Source organism: Dermochelys coriacea, chromosome 13, assembly GCF_009764565.3.
Source record: "Dermochelys coriacea isolate rDerCor1 chromosome 13, rDerCor1.pri.v4, whole genome shotgun sequence".
In the NCBI taxonomy this organism is placed as follows: Eukaryota; Metazoa; Chordata; order Testudines; family Dermochelyidae; genus Dermochelys; species Dermochelys coriacea.
In genome coordinates this window covers 30,749,089-30,773,102 of record NC_050080.1, presented here as the reverse complement: position 1 = coordinate 30,773,102, position 24,014 = coordinate 30,749,089, and the positions used below count along the sequence as shown (strand labels likewise).

At 55.3% G+C, this 24,014-nt stretch overlaps 1 protein-coding gene across 1 annotated transcript in view; it reads left to right on the top strand.

Annotated features, from left to right (window-relative positions):
- The window catches only part of CHD6 (chromodomain helicase DNA binding protein 6), a 138,275-nt gene that overhangs the window by 83,337 nt on the left and 30,924 nt on the right, over positions 1-24,014 (top strand). The window contains 9 exon segments of the mRNA XM_043496052.1: positions 9,448-9,650; positions 10,132-10,331; positions 12,830-12,989; positions 15,013-15,102; positions 16,732-16,835; positions 17,744-17,873; positions 18,669-18,729; positions 21,780-21,834; positions 23,020-23,239. Of these exon segments, the coding sequence (XP_043351987.1) occupies positions 9,448-9,650; positions 10,132-10,331; positions 12,830-12,989; positions 15,013-15,102; positions 16,732-16,835; positions 17,744-17,873; positions 18,669-18,729; positions 21,780-21,834; positions 23,020-23,239 (1,223 nt within the window).

Below are 24,014 nucleotides of genomic sequence, written 5' to 3'. Positions count from 1 at the left end.
TCCATCTGTCCTGAGGCCCTTCTCGACCCAGCAACCCTGGAGGTGGATTCGGCCCCTCTAGTTCTGTGGGGAGGAGGGGTGGGTGCCATGTCATAATGGGGCTGGCCAGGTGGTTTGTACCAGGGATCCTGGCTGTTTTATTCACTTAAGCCTCAGAGTGCTAAGAAGTGTTCACTCCTCCTCAGCGCCTTGCTGAGTGCTGGAACATAGGGCAAACCCCACAAGTGGCATCGCTGGTGTGCCCCTCCCACCTGCTGTGATCTCCCATGCCAGCTCCTGCCATAGCCCCATACCTTCACCGATTCCTGGGCCATGGGCCAGGCAGGGAGCAGTGGGTGGGCAGAGGCTGGGGGTTGCCATAACAAGGATAGGCTGCTCTGTGTACAAGACAGTACCTGGCCAACATTCTCATGGGAGCAGCTCTCTCTGCCTCACCTCGTTAGTACTCGGGGCTCTCGTTGCCCCACCAGCAGGGCTGAGCATTTACCAGGAATCACCAAAGCTGCTGCCTGGCCCTGATCCCTCCGCAGATAAGGCGCTAACTCCAGGCCATGCAGTGGGAATGCTGGCTCCAGCAGGTTTTTTTTCTATCATTTAGTGTATGCCTTAAACCAGAAATCCAATCACTTTCACTGGGCTGGGGCAGGGGGTTGAGGTTCAGGAGGGTGTGCAGGCTCTGGGCTGGGGCCGAGGGGTTCGGAGTTTGGGAGAGGGCTCCGGTCTGAGCCTTGGGCAGAGGGTTGGGGTGCTGAAGGGGGTGCGGGTGCAGGCTCTGGGAGAAAGTTTGGGTGCAAGAGGGGGATCCAGGCTGGGGCAGAGTTTTGGGGAGCAGGAAGGGGTACAAGGTACTGGCTCTGGGAGCAGGGTCAGGGCTGGGGCAGGGGGTTTGGGGTGCAGGGTGCAGGAGGGGGTATGGGGTGCTGGCTCTGGGAGGGGGCTGGGAGTTGGGGTGCGGGCTCCTGCTGGGCAGCACTTGGGCGGCTCCCAGTTGGCGGTGCAGCAGGGCTAAGGCAGGCTCCCTACTTGCCTCAGCCCCACGCCACTCCCAGAAGGAGCCAATGAAACCCTGGTGGGAGTGGCACGTGGCTCTGCGCGCTGCCCCTCTCTGCAGGCATTGCCCCCCGTAGCTCCCATTGGCTGCAGTTCCCCGTTCCCGGCCAATGGGAGCTGCGGGGATGGTGCTTTCATGCAGGAGCAGCACGCAGAGCCCCCTCTCCCCCCACATCCCTCCAGGGCTGTGGGGGTGTGCTGGCTGCTTCCGGGAGCATCGTGGTGCTGGGGCAGGCAGGGAGCCTGCCTTAGTGGCAGCCCTGCTGCACCACTGGACTTTCAGCATCCGGCGATTGCGATCGACTGGAGAGAGCTTTGTAAAAAGGAATGGAAGAATTTGGCTAGTGCAGGGGAACCGGGAAGTGAAACTGACTAGCCTGTTGCTGTTGTCCAAGATAAGAGAAATGCAGACAGTAAATACACAGCCAGGGAATCCTCTCAGCTGTCCTACGCTTGGGTGGTTCACTGGGATAACTGAGTGTTTGCAGCTGGTTCTGCTGTGGCTGCTGCCGTGCTGCTCACACCTGTAAACTGCCCTTTACCCAGCAGTGATAGTGGGTAAATATGGCAGCTGGAGTACCCTGAGAGGCCAGGATATTTCCAGACACTTGCTAGTCAGCCTTTTCTCCAGCAGCAGAGCCTCAGGAAGGTTCACAGCATAGCCTTTGGGAACATCTAGCCAGTACCAGCCGCCCCAGCTCCCTGTGGCACCTGCCTGCACCGTCTGTGGTAGAAGATGTTTCTAGAAGAGAACATTAAACACAACGAATGAGGGCTTTGCCTGCTTGGAAGAAAGAATGAACAGATGGAGTCTGGTCCTCTGGTCCTGCTCTCGGAGCATGTCCAGCCGGGCCTGCATGCTCAGCCAAACAGCTGGGCCTCTCCGCTCTAGCTTTCTTTGGCATGTGCAAACCTCTGTGCAGCCAGCTTCAGTGCCTCCCGAGGGGTTCTGGCTTCTGAAATTCCAGCTAGGGCAGCAACAGCAGATGGACTTAGATGGTAGCACAGGGGAGGCTTAATGGGCAACATTTCATAGCAGCTCTTCAGATTTCACTGTTCTAACAGGAAAAGAGGTGTGTGTGACTGTGTCTGTGTGCCTGACTCTGTGTGTGTGTGTGTGTGTGTGTGTGTGTGTGTGTGTGTGTGTGTGTGTGTGTGTGTGTGTGTGTGTGTGTGTGTGTGTGTGTGTGTGTGTGTGTGTGTGTGTGTGTGTGTGAGAGAGAGAGAGAGAGAGAGAGACTCCGTGTGCCTGACTCTGACATTGTGTTACTGGAGAGATGGGATTCAGCAGGACCAGCAACGAATACTGGTATGGTGTGACTCCAGTTGGTGTGGAGTGCTGTTGTATCCTACACCTTCTGTCGGTTGTGTCAGGGTTCCTTCCCCACTCTGAACTCTAGGGTACAGATGTGGGGACCCGCATGAAAGACCCCTTAAGCTTATTTTTACCAGCTTAGGTTAAAAACTTCCCCAAGGCACAAACTTCACCTTGTCTTTGAACAGTATGCTGCCACCACCAAGTGATTTAGACAAAGAACAGGGAAAGGACCACTTGGAGTTCCTATTTCCCCCAAAATATCCCCCCAAGCCCTTATACCCCCTTTCCTGGGGAGGCTTGAGAATAAACAAGATGAGCACAGACCAGCCTTGGATTTTTAACACCCAAAAAACCCAATCAGATTTTTAAAAAATAGAACTTTATTAGAAGAACAAAAAAAGATAAGAGAACAACTTTGTAAAATCAGAATGGAAGATAATCTTACAGGTAGTCAGATTCAAAACATAGAGAATCCCTCTAGGCAAAACCTTAAGTTACAAAAAGACACAAAAACAGGAATACACATTTCCTCCAGCACAGTGAATTTCACAAGCCAAAACAAAGAAAACCTAACGCATTTTCTAGCTAGATTACTTACTAACTTTACAGGAATTGGAAGGCTTGCATCCTTGATCTGTTCCTGGCAAAAGTATCACACAGACAGACAAAAGCCTTTCCCCCCCGTCTCCAGATTTGAAAATTTCTTGTCCCCTCATTGGTCATTTTGGGTCAGGTGCCAGCCAGGTTATCTGAGCTTCTTAACCCTTTACAGGTAAAAGGACTTTGCCTCTGGCCAGGAGGGATTTTATAGCACTGTATACAGAAATGTGGTTACCCTTCCCTCTGTATTTATGACAGGCTGATTCTCTTGTCACAGCCCTATTCCTCCACCCCCTCTACAAGTAAATTATGCCACCCTGAAGCACAGCATTTATCCCACCATTTGTGTTGCCTGGGTGTGGTGGGGCATGAGTCAGCTACTAAGTGTAGGTTGTTTTGTAGCTGTTGGGCCTAATTTTCGCCTGTGGTATCCCAGGCACAATTTTGTGCTTGCAAATGATTGTCATTCCCCACCCCTGCCACACATACACACACTCATTCTTCATGGAGTACTGGTCCCAATGTGTATTCCACACATGGGTACGCATGCATGCCATGCACCTGAGTCCGGAAATTCTTCCAAGCAGTGTCCGTTGGCCTGCTCCGTAGATCTCCTCGTGCTCCCAACTAAGGGTATAAGAGACAGTGCAGGCCAACACCTCTCCAGTTCCTTCTTACTACCACCTGGCCTGAGTCAGAATCCTGTGTCTTCTCCGGCAGCTCTTGTAACACCTGTAAAGACATTTGTAAATTGCTATTTTTCTTAGCTTGGTAGTTAGTTAAAGTTCATAGTAGGTGTGGTTCTTCTTCGAGTGCTTGCTCATATCGATTCCAATTAGGTGTGTGCGCATCGTGTGCACGGCCGTGGGAGAATTTTTACCCTAGCAACACCCGGTGGGTCGGCTGTGGAGCCCCCTGGAGCGGTGCCTTCGTGGCGCTGGATATATACCCCAGCCGACCCAGCGCCCCCACAGTTCCTTCTTACCGCCTGTGACAGTTGTTGGAACTGTGGAGCTTGGCTTTGCTACTCTCCACTCTTGCTAGCGTTCACCCTACGGTTTGTTCATAGTTTGTTGTTATAGTATTGTTATAGATTAATAGTTGTAGTTCTAGTTATAGTATAGTAGTACCGATGGCCCAGCCACTACCGGTGGAGCAGTTTTTGGACTTGGATGTGTTGGAGGTGCTAGCTGCTCCAATATCTCCCTGGGGACAGTCGAGCCCTGACAGACAGTCTAAGTGTCATGCTCACTGCTCCTCAGGCACCTCTGGTACTGATTTTCTTGAGGCCCCCCACAACTGATCGACCCCCTTCTTCTGGCCTTGTTGGGGTCCATGGATCTGTATTCTAAGCATCTGGGCCCTTTTCAAGAATCGTACTGCTCCTCTCCTGCCTGCCAACTGGATCTGTCAGTGTACAAGGAGGAAGAAGTTGACCCAGATCCACAGGTATTGACAGTTCTGATGGGTGTCTCTTCATCATCGCTGGACGAAAACGGTCACTTTTCCCTCTCTATCTCTGCTGGATGACAATGGGCAGTACCAGGAGCTACTGCAAAGAGTTGCCAGCGACCTCCAGATCCCACTGGAGAAGGCCCAGGATTCTCAACACCAACTTCTGAATATTTTGCAACCTCAGGGACCAAGCAAGATGGCCCTCCTAGTTAATGAAGCCAGCCTAGAACCAGCCAGAGTGGATGGCTCACTCCAGCATCCTGTGCCCCTGCTCTAAAGACAGCTGAGAGGAAATATTTCATTCCCACTAAGGGAGCTGAATTTTTGTTCTCCCACCTTGCCCCCATCTCACTGGTGGTACAGGTAGCTACAGAAAGAGCTCAGTCACACTATCAAAGGACCACCCCAACAGACAAGTGCTCTAAGAGACTGGACATCCTTGGAAGAAAGGTCTTCTCCTCTGAGGCCTGCAATTTCATGTCGCTAACTATCAAGCTCTCTCAGTGAAATATGATTTCAATAACTATTCCAGGCTTGCGAATTTCATAGATAAGCTTCCCACAAAGGACAGAGCCCAATTTCAGTCCTTTATAAATGGGGGAAAGCTAATGGTAAAAACAGCTGTCCAGGCATAGTGGATGTAGTGGATACAGCTACCAGAAGTCTGGTCTCTGGCTTAGTCATGAGGAGGAATTCTTGGCTGCAGTCATCAGGGTTTCCTAGGGAGGTCCAGAACACAATCTAGGACTTCCCCTTTGATGAATCAAATCTCTTCAATCAGAGAACAGATGACTCATAGAATCGTAGGACTGGAAGGGACTTCGAGAGGTCACCTAATCCAGTACCCTGCACTTAGGGCAGAACTAAGTATTATGTAGACCATCCCTGACAAGTGTTTGTCTAATTGCATTCATTAAAGGACTCAAGTCCCTGCATTCATTAAAGGACCCTCTGTTCCCTGGGAATTTACACTCCAGCCCCCAGGAGGAAACACTAGAGACAGCCTTTTAGGCCAAGGCCACCCCCTCCTCATGCAGTTTATTATCATCACCTGGCAGAGGTCAGGTCAGCAACAGAGTTTCTCATAAAACTTCTGGTAGCCCTAGGTGTTTGCAAAAATAGAAAAGGGTCCATTTTGTTGCCCACAAGGACGATAAACTTTATACGAGCAACACTGGACTCGGTTTCAGTGAGAGCATTTCTCCCTGCAGACAGGTTTCATATAATGAGCAAACTGGTTTCACGCATTACCTGCAAACCAAGAACTATACTGCACGTATGCCTTTCACTGTTAGGCCACATGCCCACACACATTTACATGACACTATTCATCAGGGTTCACTTGCGATACCTACAAGCTTGGATCCACACAATCTATCCACCAAACAAGGACCATGTCAACTCGAGGGTGACCATTACCACTGGAGTTATTGTCCACCTCGCTTGGTGGTTGAACCCAAAAAAGGTCATGGTGGGTGTTGCCTTTAACCTGCCCACCCGCAAAGCCACCATTGAGATTGATGCCTCTCTCCTGAGGTGGGGCATTCACCTGAATAACCACACTGCTCAGGAAACCTGGATCCCACGAGAGGCCAGACTACGTATAAATGTAGGAGAAGTAAGGGTAGTCCACCTTGTGTGCAAGGCTTTCCTTCAGGTAATTCGCTCCTTCCATATACAGGTGATGTCAGACAATATCACCACCATGATACAAACAGGGCAGATCGAGGTCTCGTCCCCTCTGCCTGGAAACTGGCTCTCTCTGGCTCTTTATTGCATGTATGGCATCTGCAAAGCAACATTCTATAGAGTTGTAGATCCGTAAGCCATTTCAAGGCCTCCTCTGTGACATGGATATCATTCAATTCACCTTTGAATCCAGATTTGGGGCACTGTGTTATGATGTGTTTGATGGTTTGGATGCTCTCACTGTAGTCAGGCAAACGTGAGTCTTTGATTTTCCAATTGTACAACAAGTAGCCACATCTTCTGTGGTTTATTCAGATGCAGTTCAGTGTGGTCCAAAGTATCTGTGGCAGATCAAAACTGGGAGGGCATCTTGTTGTGTCAGTAATAATGTGCTTGTTTGGAATAGTAGATGAGGTCCAGACACTTCACCATTCCCTGCCCAGATCCAGAGGCATGAGATGGTCACGTGTGATCCAAAGTGATTTTCACAGTTTCAGTCATTGTTGGGGTATGTTATCCATAATGTGCCAGATGGGAAGTTCTGGGTAATCTGGTGTGTTTAAGTTCTCATGCTGAGGCTATATCTCAAAGGATAGCTGGGGATTCGGTGTTTACTAATACAGAAAGCCACAGTAAAGGTGTTGATTTTAAAGTTCCCATGATGAATCGCGTGGTCTAATTCAGCTGCCTGTCCACAAGTTGGGTATGGCAGCTTTTTGTCCTCATCGGTGTACGGTTCTCTGCAACTGAGTACACCAGGGTCAAGGCTGATGTTTGTAGCACTGGGGCAGTTGATCCTTAGCTTGTTCCTGATAACTTTTGAAAAATATTGATGCAAGTCTTTGCTTTGTAGGTTACTTTCTTGAGGTGGTCATGCAAGGTCAGTGTGTGGTCAAGAATGATGCCAAAATATGTTGGCTTTGGGTCTTAATGCACAGTTTCACCACAAAACTCAACAGTATGTTCTGTGCGATTCTCTTGTCAAGGTGGAAAGTAGAGACTACCAATTTGCCCAGATTAGGTCTCAACCGCCACTTTTCGAAGTACTCCTCCGTGATCTTAAGGTCTGATGTAAGGGTCACTTCAAGTTCTTTAAAGCTATGAGCCTGAGTTGTGAGTGCCATATCATCAGTATACTCAAAATTCTGCACTATCATTTCAGGTATATCGCTCACATATGCATTGAAGAGGGTTGGAGCAAGTACAGAGCCTTGTGGTAGCCCATTATTTAAAGTGTGCAGCTTGCTGGTTTGCCTCTGAGGTATACAAACATCCTGTGGCCACTAAGCCTGGTGTTCGGTAGGCTAAGAATCCACCAACAGGTTCACTTTGGCCAGTTTCAGTAGCAGACCATCCTTCTGGACTACGTCACGTGCTGCTGACAGATCGGTGCAAGCGTTACCAATCGTGAGTTTTTGTCGGAATTCAGCCTTAATGTTTGTAGTGAAAGCCAGGACCTGGTCACAGCAACTTCTGTGCGGTCGAAAACCAGCTTCCTTCTTGGGTAGGGTACTATACACCATGGACCCGATTTGGTTCAGAATCATATGCTCCAGCACCTTGTAGATGGTGCTCAAGAGAGAATGGCCTAGAACTAGAAGGGTGATCCACAGGTTTCCCAGACTTCAGGAGTGCAATCTCCTTGGCTTCTTGCTACACGTGGGGAATTTCACTGGTCTCCAAAATGTGGGTGAAAAGTTTCATCATCCATTTCCATGCCAATGAATTCAGGTTATATAGGGACTCAGGACAGATACCATCTTTTCCTACTGCTTTTCTCAATTTCGTGGCTGCAATCACTGCATCAATCTCCTTACTTGTGAACAGTCCAGACCATTGAGATAATGGAATGCACGTGGACGTCACCTGCCGGAGTTAAAGCTGGAAGCCATCAAACTTTGGAACTGGTGCATCTGGAATCACATCATGATGCAGGCCACTTACCACAGCACCCGATTGAGTAGTCGCTTCTCGATGGACCACGCATGGGAGAAGCACAATTCAGTCCTAAGCGAGATATTCACACTGTGGGCACACCACAGTGGGATTGTCAACACTCACCGATTCACCCTTCGAGCCCATGGCAACGTGTTCCATGACCTGCCTGCCTGTCCAGGAAGGTGGCATTTTTAGTAGCTATCATTCAGCCAGGAGGGTCAGCAAGCTGTGAGCCATCATTGTGGACCCTCTGTATTACAGTTTTTCACAAAGAAAAGGTTTCCCTTTACCTACACCCTAAGTTTCTCTGCAGGGTCGTTTCTGAATTCTACATCAACCAAAGTATTTGCTTATCTCTGCTTTTCCCAAAACCTCATGCTTCTGCTGAAGACGAGACTTCGCTGCCTCTGTGTCTGATGTGCCTTGGTGTTCTACCTGCAAAGAACGAAACCCATTAGGTAATCACCAAGGCTTTTTATTGCCATTGCAGGCAGATCGCGTGGGCAAACCGGAGGATTTCTAAGTGGGTTTCAGGATGCATCCTAAAGTGCTGTCGGGAAGCAAAGATCCCTCCCCCACCCTGTGGGTGTCACAGCTCATTCCATGAGAGCACAGGCCATCTCCACAGCATCCCTACACGGTGTCCCGCTACAAGACAGTTGCAAAGCGGCCCCCTGGAGTTCTGTCCACATGTTCACAATGCACGACGCTTTAGTTCAGGCTGCGGATGCAGGACCTGCAGCGCGGCAAGCATTTTTGCTACCAGCTTCCTCGCACCCACTTGCAGTCTGTGCGCTGCATGCCAATCATCCACCTGTAAAATACACACAGGGACCAGCACTCTTGGAAGAAATGGAGGTTACGTACTGTAACTGGAGGTTCTTCAAGATGTGTGGTCCCTGTCTGTATTCCACTGCCCGCCCTCCCTCCCTTCTGCTTCAGATCCTGTTGGATTTGGATAAGAGGAGGAACGCCGTCAGCCTGCACTGTCTCTTACACCCTCAGTCAGGAGCACAAGGAGATGTATGGCGTGTGTGTGGGCCAATAGACACTTCTTGGAAGAATTTCCGGACTCGGGGTACTTGCCTACTCACATATGGAGTCTCAAAGAGCCTCCATTTACCGTAAGTAATCTCCATTTTTTGCACCCACAGTTAATTGTGGGTGGCAGTCCATAGTAGCTGGGCGCTGAACAGGCCATCTGGGTGTGGTACCAGATGCTGGGTGTGATGCTAGGTTTGGAGAGAGCTGGGTGGTGCTAGGAGTTGCTGAGGCCAGAAGGCAGCACAGAGGAGGGAAGCACACATCATGCTAGTGGCCAAGGGGGGCGCCGTGCAGAGGGAAGGGTCTGCCGGGTGGTTCTGGGCGCACTAGCCTCTCACTATCTCCCCCGGCAGGAGAGTTTAGTGATCGACAGGCCCCGTGTCCGCAAGCAGACCAAGCACTACAACTCCTTCGAGGAGGATGAGCTGATGGAGTTCTCGGAGCTGGACAGTGATTCCGACGAGCGGCCCACGCGCTCGCGGCGCCTCAATGAGAAGACGCGGCGGTACCTGCGGGCTGAGTGCTTCCGCGTGGAGAAGAACTTGCTCATATTCGGGTGGGTCTCATCTGGGCTCTGCATACCGTGTGAGGCTGGGCTGACCCCCAGTGCAGCTGTGGCTCTCGGGTGGTTTGGTGTCATATGTTTGATATGGTCTGTCTGTGCCTGTCGCAGGCTGCTGCACAGAGGGGCATAAACCTGGCAGGGAGCTGCAGAGCTAGTGCCCCACCGGGGGGACTTGCTGGGTGCTGTGCGCAATCCCCACATCTATGGGAGGAAGTGTGGTTTGTGGCTAGAACATGGGCTGGGAGTCAGGACTCCTGGGTTCTTTTCCTGCCTCTGCCACTGACCCAGTGTGTGATGCTGGATGAATACCACACCCTTTCTGTGCCTCAGTTTCCCTACTTCCCTACTTCTCTGGGGAGTGACCAGGCTTTGTCCATTAGTGCCCCATGCAGCGTTGTGAGCTCCCCACTGGAGGGCACTAGAGAAGAGTAATCACTTGCAGTCTTTATGGTGTGTGTTTCTGCTCCTCCAGCTGGGGGCGCTGGAAGGATATCCTGACCCATGGACGGTTCAAGTGGCACCTGAACGAGAAGGACATGGAGATGATTTGTCGGGCCCTCCTGGTCTATTGCGTCAAACACTACAAGGGAGATGAGAAGATTAAGAGTTTTATCTGGGATCTGATCACTCCGACGAAGGACGGCCAGAACCAGGCCCTGCAAAATCACTCAGGTACTCTCTCTCCCGCCAGTTATTGTTCCACTGTCAGCTGCCAGTATGCCCAGCTTTCAGTGCCCAGGAATAGAGAGTTAAACTAGAGCGGATCCCAGAAGCCACACAAACAGCCAGAGCTGGGCAACAAGGAACCACTGTGTGGGGCCCAGAGGTCACAGGGCTGACTTGTGTCCAGACCCCTGGAGGCAAGGACAGAGGGGCTCTGTGATACAGGAAAAGGCCAGCCCTGGCCCAGCTGAGAGGGAAGCAGCTGGAGAGCTAGGGCACCAGGCCAACCTGAGCTGCCTGTTCCTGAGGCCTAGATTGTTACTTAGACCAGTGAACAGGCTTGGGCCCATCAGGGTTGGGGGGCAAATGTCGCCTGCAGAGTGCAGCCCATAGTGGCCTTTATTCTCAGAACTGTGGAGGTGTGGCCAGTGCTGGCTGCATGCTTGGACCTGTGGTCTCTGCAGGCAGCCACACTATGTCAAAGATGACTCCACTCCATTCTGTAGTGGTCATCCCCTGTGGGACGCTGCTTGTCTGTAGATCCCCCAGCGCTGGGTACTCAGATCTAATGCAAATGAGGCCTGGCGCCTGGCAAGTAGCCAGTGCAGTCCCTTGGCTGGGCACCGTGTGGGTGCCCCAATCCATGGCACAATGTTCTTTAAGTTTGGCAGCCCTTTCCGGCTGGCTCCCAGCGCTGCCTCTCAGTAGTTTGTCACGGGTGAGCCATGCTGAAAGCTGAGGCAGCTGCTCCCATTTCCGCTCCACAGGGCACGCCAGAGGCTGTTTGTGAAGTGGCTGTTAGCAGTGTAAAGCACGAGGCTCTCCCATGCGGTGCAGGAGAAAGCAGCCAGGCTCTGTGGTGGATTTGAAGTCCCAGGTCCGGTCAGAAATCCCCCCCATGCCTGGTGCTGTTGGGTTACATTCACGGCCATCGCATCTCTCCCTGGGCGTGAATGACGCCATCGCCTACAGTTCTGAGTTAATATCATCATTTTGTCCAGCACTTGAGCCATCTCGGCAGGATGGTCCGGGGCGGGGGGATCAGGCATGTGCTGGTCAGACCAAAGGAACCATGGCACACACCTGGCTGCTGGGCGTACCCCAGTGCATTAGCATGCAATAGAGCAATAGTAAAACTGATAGGGTGGCATATATGGGAACACATTTCAGTAATGCAACGAGCAAGCGGCATGGTCCGTTGAGGGTCATGAACACTGCACTGCAGCTGCAGCACTGAATGTAACCCAGTTGGATCCCTTGCAAGGGGAAGCCTCAGAACGTCTCAGTCAGGTCCTGGGGAGGCCTCTGCTTCCATGAGTCTGGGTGTGCGACAGGCAGTACAGGACTGAATTCCAGCCCAGCTGTGCACAAGCCATGCCCTGACCCTGTGCAATGGCAGCCATGGCAGGGAAAGGTCTGGAGAGCTGCTGAAGGGGAGCTGGTCCTGTCCTGAGAGGAAGAGTGTGTGAGTTGGGCCTGTCCAGGGTTAGAGGGATTCATGCGAGAAGTGAAACTGCAAGAACTGGTTGGAATAAAAACACAGGGAAACGTGGCCAGGGAACCAACGCAGGGAATAGGCTCCAAGGACTACTCCGCCCCCGCCTTTGTGGCATAAGGCTGACCCTGCTGTATAGAAGAGGCAAGGACTCTGACTGGCAGGTGCCATGAGTACAGGTCTGCTTGGATGCCATCTCATGAGGGGTGTCTGGCCCTGATGTCTGTGCTGGGTTCTGCTCTCACCTCTGTCAGGAGAAGGCTAGAGTAGCTTTGGTAGGGCTACAGTGGAGCTGAGTGTAGAGCCTGAGTGGGGTCCGCTTTGTGTGTTAGGGAAGCGCTGAGCATTGGCTGTGCGCTCAGTGCGGGGAGATGTGGATGTGCAGTGGCACTGCTGAGGGTGTGGGCCAGGTGTATCAGGGAGAGCTGTGGGTGGTCTGGGCCTGTCAGTGTGCAGTGGGGAGGTGGGTTGTGTCAGGCAAAGTGCAGGTGTTGGAGCTCCCTGTCCCAGCACACAGACCTGACATCTTTCCACGGACCTGTATCTGACGATGTTGACATTCAGGCTGCCGAGAGCCCAGACCAGCTTGCTTCAGTTCTGTGGGCGGGGTTGCCAGCAGCGGCATCCAGCAACCTGTTCTGCCGAGCCACCTCCTGCGCTCAGAACTGCCCCATGCATTTAGACTGCTGGGAAGGTGTGGATGTGGCATGGCCTGACCTGGTCTAACTAGGGCACCATGTACGCATGGCTCAGCTATGGGATTGTGCCTGGACAGACGCACTAGGTATGCTAGAGACCCTGCCTACCTTTTCTCTGGCTCCCCAACTCCCACCTGAGCTGTGGGATGAGGGTCTAAGAGCATTACAAGAGCTGGCTTTCAGTCCTTCCAGCTGCACTGCTCCTGCCAGCCAGTGTCTATGTCCTGTCTGATCCAGAGCATTTCTCAGGTGCCTGTCAGGGTGATGTGTGACCTGCAGCGGTGCCGCTTATGCGCTCCCTTTCACTGTTGCAGGGTTGTCGGCCCCAGTGCCCAGGGGCCGGAAGGGGAAGAAGACGAAGAACCAGATGCTGCTGCCTGAGATAAAGAACGCGGACTGGCTGGCCAGCTGCAACCCCGATATAGTCCTGCACGATGACAGCTACAAAAAGCACCTGAAACAGCACTGCAACAAGTGAGTGTGAGCCCCTGCCCCGGGGGACTGCAGCGCACACTCCATGCTGTGTGTCTCGCCCTGGGCCCAGAGCGCGGCCATGTGCCCCAAGCTTGCGTCCTGCCAGTGGGCTGCAGCACAGAGTCGGAAGAGGAAGGACTCACCCAGGCAGTCAGTATGGAGAGGCCAGTGGGGACGTTGGGTCAGTGCCCACTGGCTCGTCTGACCTTGGGTAGTTTTTGCCATGCTGTAAAGTGCTGTTTACATGCCAGCAGCCGCAGCTCTACAGAGTTCTCATCTCCCTGCCGCTAGGTGCAGCGCACTTGCCCGCAGCTCAGCTGTCATTTAGGATGCTTCCTTATTGTCACAGCTTTCTGAGGTCAGGGGCTTGGGAAGCAGGGCTGGTCAGATACCTGAGCACACCATGGTAGCACCAGCATCAAACTGCAGACTTGTGCATTAATGGTAGCCGGAGGGGGATGGCTCTTGGGACCCGGGGGGGCGGGGCCTGGAGGTGCACGGATCTTGGCACCTGGGGGCAGAGAATGGAGCGGGACAGGCTCTTGGGATCCAGGAGCAGAGCCTGCAGGGGTTCGGCTCTTGGGATCCAGGAGCAGAGCCTGCAGGGGTTCGGCTCTTGGGATCCAGGAGCAGAGCCTGCAGGGGTTCGGCTCTTGGGATCCAGGAGCAGAGCCTGCAGGGGTTCGGCTCTTGGAACTCAGGGGGCGGAGCCTGGAGGGGGACAGCTCTTGGGACCCAGGGGGCAAAGCCTGGAGGGGGACGGCTCTTGGGACCCAGGGGTCGGACCCTGCGGGGGGGTTGGCTCTTGGGACATGGGGGGAGGGGGCAGAGCCTGGAGGGGAACAGCTCTTGGGACCCAGAGGTGCGAAGCCTGGAGGAGGATGGCTCTTGGGGGCCGGGGAGGTGGAGCCTGCAGGGGTCCGGCTCTTGGGATCCGGGGGTTGGACCCTGGATGGGGACGACTCTTGGGACCCAGGAGTGCGGAGCCTGTAGGGGGATGGCTCTTGGGACCAGAGGGGCGGAGTCTGGAGGGGGATGGCTCTTGGGACCAGAGGGGCAGAGTCTGGAGGGGGATGGCTCTTGGGACCTGAAGGGCAGAGCCTGGAAGGGGACAGCCCTTGGGATCCAGGGGGTGGAGCCTGGAGGGGGTCTTGGGACCTGGGGAGTGGGGGGGCAGAGCCTGGAGGGAGACGGCTCTTGGGGCCCTGTTGGGTGGTGGGCAGCTCTTGGGTTCTGGAGAGTGGGGCCCAGCAGGTACAGCTCTTTGCAGAGGAGAACAGAGAGACATTTTAACAAATCAGTAACCCAGAGCTGTTTCCTCACCCACTCAGAGGATGCTGCATCCCAGCTCCCAGCAAGAGCTCTCCTAGCCATGAGCACTGTAAGTAGCGCAGCCCCCTCCCTCACTGGGTTAGGAGTGAGGTGTGTCGCTTCCATTGCTGGGGAGGCGGGTACCCAGCCTGGCACCTCCCCTCTCCTAGTGAGCTCTCAGCCTGGCACCTCCCCTCTCCTGGTGAGCTCCTTCATGAGTGTTTTAAACCTGCTTGTTTACAGGGTTAGTGAGGTGAGATCTCCGAGGCCCAGGTGGTGGGAATCAGGCCTACAGCCCACTGAGCTGATTGAGGAGCCTGTTCCCTGCCAGCCTGAACCATTTTCCCCTGTGGAGGGGGCCTGCCCTCTCGTCCCCACGTTCCAGCTGCTTCAGGCCTCCCCTCTTGAGCCCCAGTGGCTGGGTGTCCTGCCGTGTCACAGTGCGAGGGGCAGCTACGGACGGGCGAAGCTGCTGCCATGCCTGCGCTCAGCCTTGGGTGGTGTTGTCATGAGAAGGGGAGTGGCTTCCCACCATTTCTGTCCTGGTATATAACCGCACAGACTGCAGGTCTGGGCAGCGATCCCCACTGCCCTATGCTGCCATACAGACCAGCCAGCCCATAAATGCTGCGTCGCTATGCGTAGGGGCTGTGCCATGCTGGATCCCAGCCCAGTGCTCGGTCTGTATTGACCTGCTGCTTTCCCTTGGCAGGGTGCTGCTGCGAGTGCGAATGCTCTACTACCTGAAAGCTGAAGTGCTGGGAGAGGTGGCTGACAAAGCCTTTGAAGGGACCCCAGCCAGGTATGATGCTCCCAGCAGCCCGGATCGCTTTGCATGCCCAGCTGCGGAGGTACAGCGACCGATATCTTTGGCTGCAGTGCCCCTGCTGCATGGGGAGCCCCCTGCCTGCTCTGGGCTGGCATGGGGAAGCTTTCCAGCTGCTGTGTAGCTGAAGTCCCCAGCTGCACTGTGCCAGTGTGAGAGGGGTCAGTCACCTCACAGTATCTGAAGCCAAATCCTGCCGTTCTCACTCAGGCAAAATTCCTATCGCCGTTGGTGGAGGCTCTGCCTGAGTAGAGACTGCAGGATTGGGCCCTAGAGGCTGGCCCTAGCAGAAGGCAGACACGGGCAGAGTTTTTTCTCCTGCAGCTTAGAGAGCTCCCTCTGCAGTGGAGCTGAGCAGGGACAGCAGGCTCCTTTGTCCAGGGGACGGGACCACTGCTTCTGTGAAATAGCACCATTGGGAGCCACCTGAGCTACATGCATACACACGTACACATGGGTGTGCATGCCAAGGCACATGCAGACTTCCTCCCCATCCCCCTACACTCATGCACTCCCCAGAGATGCGCACACACATGAGCAGGTGCACATTCATTTGAAGCTTGATTGGCTGGAGTGACTTCACCTGCTAGTGCAGAGGCCTGCGGCTAACCCTGCCAGTCCCAGCATGCTGGGAATCAGGATTCCCCACAGTACAGCCCAACAAATTCACCTCTAATATAAAGCTGTAGCCCCTAGTCAGTCCTGACCTAGCCTTAACATCCAAGCCAGGTGGCTCAGACCAGAGTGGAGCATTGCCAGCTGGGACCTCCATTCCCTCCCTCTGCTCTGCAGGGAGCACGGGGGACTGAAATGGCTGCAGCCCTCAGGCTCCTGAAGTCCCCAAAGGGATGCTGGGTTGGGCAAAGCCTGGTAATTGCCCTGGTGTCACATAATGAGCAGTGGCAGAGGGAGCCTGCTGCCGAAGCCTGGCTCCCAGGATGGTAGAGGAGAGCAAGGTTTGCTGAGCCTGATACTTTATTGAAACCCTCTGCTTTCCTGTCTCAGCAGAGGCTGCTGCTTTCCCAGGGTGCTCCTGTGCCCAGCACATATGCAGTCAGTCTGTGTCCCAGCAGCTCACTGAAGGGAGGCCAGGGAGGGTGCTGCCTGCCTCTCTGAAGGCTCGGTGCACTCCAGCAGATAGCTGCTTTGCCTTGCTCTTGCTCTGTCTGTGGCTGGTAGCTTTAGTGAAAACTTTCTCCAGCCTTAAGGCAAATGCCACTCTAGTGAGTCCCGGGAGCTCATGGGCCAGCCAGGTTGAGTAGGAGGGGTGGAGGTCAGGCCATGGCCACCATCCCTGTCTCACAGGAGGGTCCGGTGACACTGGTGTGTGCAGGGGAAGCTGACAGCAGGACTCAGCTAGCCTAGTACCAGGCTCGATTGTTACCATGGCTGGTCCTCTTGGCATTCGGGGAGCTTACACACAGTGGAATGCAGGACCTGACCCCAGTGTTTCTGGAGAGGCAATCACCAGAGCGCTATCAAGGCAGAAGGCCAGTCCCCAGTTGCCCCAGCATCGTGGGACCCCTGAGCCCACTCAGCTGTCTGCAGAAGCGGGGGTTCCTGGGGAGTCCAGAGCAGGGTGCATTCATGGCCTGTCCCTCTCAGGGAGCTGGACGTGCTGCTGCCAGACATCGACTATGTGGAGATCCCAGTGGACTGGTGGAATGCAGAAGCCGATAAATCGCTGCTTATTGGAGTTTTCAAACACGGTATTGTCCCTGTCAAGTGCTGAGCCCCGCCCCGATTTGCTGGGGTACTCCCACTGCCTGAGCCAGGAGCCAGGAGTGGCTGCTGAGTTCAGAGCACCATGTCGATGTTCCCTCCCCAGGGCGGAGCTAGTGGAATGTCGCACCCGGGGACCCACCGCATCCTGGGTGCTCCAGCGAGGAGCCCCAAGAAGCCGCATGTTTTTGCTGCCGTGACCTGGCAGTGCTGAGCGCTCGTGTCGTGCACATCCCGTCCAGGCCAGCTTACCTGGAGATCAGGCTGAGCCAAAGCACCTGGGGCTGTAGCTCCATCAGCTCTCCCAAGTTGCTGGGAGTTGGGCCTTGCTCCATGTGACTCAGTAGAGACACTCCAACACCTGTGTTGGCCCTGACACAGTGGGCAGCATGGGGCTAGCAGACCCTGGGATGCTGCAGAGCTTGGCCACATCAAGCCAAGCGCCTGACTCAGGGACGGAGGGGGAGTGTCCACATTCCTGGCCAAATTCTATCTCCGCTCAATACATTCTGCCTCTTGAAACTCCTCTTGCAATTTCTGTTGGAGACAGGAGTCTGCACTGCCTGTCCTAAACTGTTACCCTGGTGCTGCGTTCCATCCCAGAAGTGGCTACATCTCTGGGGCAGACACGTTGATTCCTGTGTCTCTGTCTCCCACACAGAAGGGCTGTGGATTAATCAGCAGCCATTTGTGAAAGGCTTTGGATGCTTTGGGTGAAACTTGCTATTGAGGGACCAGGTTATCTGTGGGCCACATGGCAAGGTCCTCACTCTGGAGTCAGGCACACTCAGGCCGGCCCCACTGGCACAGCCAGAGTTTAGCCAAAGCCAGTCCCAGGTGGCCTGGCCCCTGGCTAGGACATTATCCCGTTTAATGTCAGCTTTGGTGTTGCCAGGTTATGAGAGGTACAACGCCATGCGAGCAGACCCAGCACTATGCTTCCTGGAGAAGGTGGGCATGCCAGACGAGAAGCTGCTGTCTGCGGAACAGGGCATCAACGATGGGGCACAGGATGCTGCAGAAAGGTGGGCGGGGGCAGGAGGAGGGAGGGCTCTGGCTGGCTCCTGGAGGCAGAAGAAGCAGGACGAGCGTCATGCTGTTCTGTGGGGGTGGGCATCAGAACGGAGTGAGAGCAGAGACGAGGAGAGTAAGCTGGCAGCCCAGCAGGGTGCCTGTGACCCAGGGCGGCAGGGGAATGCCAATGTCTGCTGGGCATGACTGTGTATGATAGTGGGAGAGGGCAGGCAGGATGCCAGGTGTGTGGGAACTGCTCCCCTAAGTTAATGCCCTCAATGGGCCTGGGAGGTGCATGCGCCACTCACACTCACCTAGGCGCAGGTTCTCCACCCAGCCAGGGGCACTGACACATGCAAGCCCCTTAGAAGCTGTGCTGTGCTTTGGGGAGCAGCTCATTGGCTGGGGGGGTGAGGGGCTGATCAGAGAGTTCACAGCCTCCGATTACAGGAAATGGGGAAAGAAGTGCTGGCTGGCTGGCGTGCTGCAGCAGGTGAGTGAGGGGTGGTGTGTGTCACCAGAGAATCCCAGAACTGACCTGGAGCCGGGACTGGTACTGGGTTCTTTGCCAGCTTTGCAAACATAAAGGTTGAGAATGTCCTGAATGTCAGTTCCCTCCTGCAGGCGGAGATCAGGGAGCAGGTCCAGGCTTGGGCATATGATGGAAGGGCAGCCAGCAAGGGTGCCCAGGCAATGTGAAAGTGGGGGAGCCGGCTCTCACCCTGCAGGTGCTGGGGCATTGCTGGGGTGGGCAAAGGCAAAACGGGGCTGCCAGGGCTAATGCTCTGTCGGGTTGTTTTGTCTAGAGGAAACGTTGAGAAAGAAGAGAACGGTGGAGACAGAGTCGAGGGGCTGCCACAGCAGGAGGTGAGTGGGAACAGCCGGGAATAGCTCCCCAGCTCCAGCCAGGCCTGCCCCCTGCTGGCTTGGGAGACACCTGGTGTACAGCCGTGGCTAGGGAAAGAGCAGTGGGCTAGACCCCCCCCCTTTTCTCCTGGCTGAGCCAGTTTGCTGTTAGTCGGGCTCAGTAGGGACAGCTGTCGGGAGGGTGTCTGGCGCCCAGGCTGTCTGTGACTGCTCCCAGGAGCACATGGCTGCTGGGATGGAGAGTGTGAGTAGGTGACATTGCTGCACGGGAGGGTCCTTCCAAAATCGTCCCCCCCGTGGGAGCTTTGGTGTTGGTCTCCAGTCAGCTGATTCCTGGATGTGCCCGGGCCTGCCAGTCAGCAGAGATCTCACCATCTCACCGCCAAGCAGAGCCCTGCCCTGTTTGGCTGAGGACTGTTACCATAAATGCCAAGACCGGCTCTTCCCGTGGGGCTGGGCTAGGACCAGCCCCAAGCAGGAGCCTGATGATCAGTAGGATCTCAGAGTGGTTGGGCACCTCCTCCACCACCCCCAGCCTGCAGTTCCTCCACGAGGGCCAACATGCTGGGTGCCAGGGCAGCCTGCCCATGCCCCCTTTCCTCAGCCTGGCATCTAGCTCAGCCTAGGGCAGCCTAACCCCCCTCCCCAGCCCAGCCCTCCTCCCCCAGCCTGTCATCTAGACCAGCTCAGGGCTGCCCAGCTCTGTGGCCTAAGGAACCCCAATCTGCTATCTAGCTCAGTCCCCTGCCCCCCATCTGGTGCCTAGCCTGGCCCAGGGCAGTCCAGCCCCCCCAGCCCAAGGCAGCCCTGCCCCCGCACCTAGCACCCGGGGAGGATAGCAGAGGCACTGAGGGGAGGGTGCAGAGTGGGAGATGAGACAGGGCTCAGCAGGGAAGGATTTAGAAGGAGCAAATCTGGAGCTGCAGGGTAGAGAGTGCAGTGATGGGGCCAGGCCCAGCCAGCAGTGAAGAGGGGCCAGCACCATCAGCCCCACCCTGTGCTGTCCGGGTTCATCCTGACTGAGAGGGCAGCACAAACCGTCTGCTCAGCTGCTGATCCCGACATCTGGGATCCACACTCACCACCCTTAGGCTGGCAGAGGGAAGGGCCCCACCAGAGCCCCACGCCTGCCATGTGCTGCCCCTGCAAATCATTCAGCTCTGAGCAGCAGCTGCTTCTCATCTGAGAGCCTGGGGGGGCTGAGGAAAGGCGTCTGCTTCACTCCCTCTCCAGCAGCCTCTGTGTCTGCGGGAAACTGACAAGTTCTCTGTCCAGGCGCCTTCCTGGGGCAACAGGCTGAGCTGCGCAGGGAGAACAGGCAGCTTCTGAAGCCCAGCAGATGCAGCAGCAATGCACACACCACTTGTTTGACTTGGCTCCATAGAGGCTGCAGCTTATGGCACATTGAGATGCTTCCTCTTAAAAGGACCTGGGGCAGCAGCCCTCCACTCTCCCCACTATCTGCATTAGCCATGCTGTGCTCTCTCTCTGTAGCTTTAGATCCATGCTGCTGGGTCTGCCTTTCTCCAGGTAACTCCACCCCCTGCACCCCCAAATCCCTGGGAAAGGGACATATGCCTAGTAGGATTGTACAGAATTCCCGCACAGGACCCTTCCCACAGCCCCTTTTCCCTGTCCAGTGCAGGCTGGTCATAAAAGGCCCGAGTGATGTCACTGCCCCCTACCCTTGTTGATAATTCCCCAGCCTGGTACAACTTACAGCAAGCTTTCCCTGAGACCTCCTCTACTCTTCCGAGCTACCCCCTGTACCACTTGGGCTGCACCACTCCCAGCTGTGGCCCACTGCTGTCATCTTCAGCATCACTGAGCCAGGCAGGAGTGAGCCGTCCGTCTCCCCAGGAAACAGCCCTTGCAGGCTCTGAACATGTTCATTGCTCACATCTGAGCCCCCAGTTTGCACCTGTTGCCCTGGCGTTGAGGTGCCCAGAATGGAGCGTGGGATTACCAGGGCCCCTAGAGATGGCTCTCCCCTTGCCCATGGGGTGGTGCTTGCTCTTTCTCTAGAAGCCCCTAGCCTGGCTAGGGTGGGTGCAGCTCCAGCAGGGGTAGCCTGCGGACAGTCAATGTGACAGAGTTTGAGCCATCTTGCTGGTCAGGGCCTGGCCAGACAACTCTGGATAACTCGCCTCGCTGTCCCACTATTGCTTCCTCCACTGCTGCCTCCAGGAGAGCTCAGCCATGGGCTAGTGTTCTTTCTGGCTTGTTTTCTCCACTCCTACCTCCACCCAGTGAGTCCCAAACCACCTTCCCTGCACCACGAATCCGTCCATCTGCAGGATCCGCCTTCTTCCAGAGGGCTCTGAGACCTAAGTCACCCTGGCTCCATACCTCTTCCAAGGCCTATAGGGACATTCGATCCTGCCAGACCCTTCGTAGGTGCCAAGAGTTCTATGGGCTGTCCCCCAGCTTAGTGCAGGGTAGCTGGGCCCCAGAGCAAGGTGCAGGCCCAGCAGAGTGTCCTGGGCCTGGCTCTGCCCTCTCCGTGTGGGCAGGGGCTAGGGCCACACCTTCTCTTTCCAGTGGCTCCCTGGGAGCACTGGGCCCTTCAGCAGCAGCTGAGCTCTGCACTCTTCTGGGCTGCTCTCCATCTAGGGCAGAGCACATGTTGCGGGGTCAGTGATTCTTCCCAACCAGTGAATCCGCTGTAATGCCCCAGAGCGACACAAGACCATTAACGTTTGCATGGCCCTCCCAGGCTGGCGCCAGCATGGGAGAGCGTCTGGGCTGTGTCGTGAGAGCGACTCCCTCCAGTCAGAGGGTGAGGAGCTCCCATTGCTTGACAGGGCTGCCGGCAAACCCTGCAGCTAGTGAGACACTGCCAGTGCTGAGAGATAGGTGGGAGATGAGCACGGACAGTGCCAGGCCCATCGCACTCAGAGATCGGCCATCAGGCAGGATGCAGGCATTGGAAGCAGATGGGCATGTGTGGCTGCTTAGATCTTTTCGACACCTGCTCCTGACTGGCCAGGTGGGCAAATGCTCTCCTCTCAGGGTGGATTTTGATGGCCTGGGTCTTTCTTTTCCTGCAGGACTGTGGGAATTTGTGTGGAGAAGCTGCTGAGAAGCAGGACGACAATGTGGCAGGTGAGGCTGTGCCTTCTGGATGGCTTGCTCTGTGTGTGTGGCACCTCGTGCGGGGGGCCCTGCCCATAGCTGGGATTGCTAGGCACTGCAGTAACAGAAGGCAGCAGGAAGGCAGAGTTATACAAGGCATCTGTGCTGCTAATGTGAAACTGTCCAACAATGACAGCGTGTTCTTAAACAGCCGGCAGGTCCCTCTCTGGGGCGCAGGGAACAGCTGTGGAGCCCTGGGTAACAACAGTGGGCAGCTGAGCTGTGCCTTCTGGAAGCACTGATCAAACCCAGCCTAAGGAAAGGAATTGCCCCCTGTTATAGAAGACAGCAAGCAGAGCCCACATGAGTTCAGTGGAGGAGCGGAAACTGGAGCATGAGCATCTTGTCTCCCATTTCCAGATCACCCACCCAACCCTGCTGCCTGGACTCAAACTGGAATTAGCTCCCATGTGGAATAAGTCTGATCTCAGAAGAATCCAACCAAAATTGAGACCAAAATGTGCCCCTTGTCCCTCCCCCAAATGCAAACCTCCTGTTGTGCCCAGGGGGCTGCCCCATAGCCCAGCTCAGGCATAGCTGATCTGAGGCAGATGTGTGCATGGCACAGGTACTCGCCGCCTGGGAGAGGCAGCCAGCAGACACTGGGGGTCACAGTGCTGGGAGATGGAGCCTTTCCCCTCCGGGACCAGTCAAACCCAGCCTGGCGGTGCCTGCAAGGCAGGAATGGGGCCCAGCTGTTCAATGGCCTGTGTGAAATGAGTAAGGTGGGGCTCAGTCAAGTGCCTGGTGGTCGGGTCCTGGAGCCAGTGCTAGCAGCCCCCTTGCAGAATAGAGACGGGCCGTATGAGCCATTAGCCACGCCGCCCTCTCGCATGAGAGCTGGGCACGCTCCAGGGTGACGTGGAGCTGGCTCTTGTTCCAGCCCCTTTCCCCGAAACTAGGCTCAGTCTGAAAGGAGCACAAGCCAAGCTGAGCTGTGATGCAGGGGTCCAGAAGGAAGGGCTCATGGATGGTCATCCAGCCAGCCCCTGGCGCCCTCTTCTGCTGCCCTGGGGAATGGAGGCAGCAGTGGCCTGGCCCTGATCCTCTGGCCCCTCTGTGTGAGGGCTAGAGAGCTGTTTAATGAGGGACCCCCCCGCCCACCTTCCTCTGGCTGTGTGTGTTAAATATTAATGTCCTTGCTGATGTTTGAAGCCCAGGATGGCTCCGACTCAGAAAGATCCTGCTGGCCTGTCTCGTCCGCCCTCACAGCCAGACTGCGGCGGCTCGTCACCGTTTACCAGCGTTGCAACCGCAAGGAGCTGCCCCCCCGAGCTGAGATGCTTGTGCCCAGTAACCATGGCTACTGGCTGCAGGAGGAGATGTTCAGAAGAGCTGCTGAGATGGACCCAGTGAACAAGGAAATGCAGAAAAGGTAACAGAAGGGACTGGCTGACAGAGCAGCTGAGCAGGCCCTTTCCAAGAGTCACTGTCCCCTGCGTTTACCCAGTGAAACCCCCAAGAACAGCCTCTGTCTTCCAAGGCGGCTCAACATCTCTCAGGCACATGCACTGACCTTGTGGCCAGAAAGTGCCTGCACTCCCCCCAACCGGGAATGAGGTGCCTGGGGTAACACCCGCCAAGCAAGTCCCTGTGGCCGGAAAATGCCTGCACTCTCCCACCCGGAAATCAGGTGCCTAGGGTAACACCTGCCGGGCAGGTCCCAGACCCCCAGGCAGGCACCAGCATGGGCTGAGGCTGGATCTCATTCCATGTAGGCTGGAGCTGTTCCAGCTTACAGCTATTTGAAAGGAAGAATGAGGGGGATTTCTGATGGCCTGGGTCACACTGCTGTGCCAGATTGGGCCATCTAGTCTGGCTTCCTGCCTCCTACAAGGGCTACTTCCCTGTGCTGCCAGGACACACTCTAGCCCCAGCTTGGACCATGCCATGTGTGAGGGGCTGGGGATCCTACCTGCCGCTCCACCTGGACCCAGAAGCATGAGGTTGGATTACCATCCTCACAGCCTGAGCCTGTGTTGCTAGTGTGCCCAATGCCCAGAAGTTACCCACTGCTTTTGAAATCCAGCCACATTGTCTGCTCTCTGTGGCACTGGCTGGCAGAGAAGCATTTCCTTGCATTGGCTGTAAGTACGCTGTTGTTTAATATCATCAGGCAAGCCTCTTGTTCCCCTATGATAGAAAAGCAG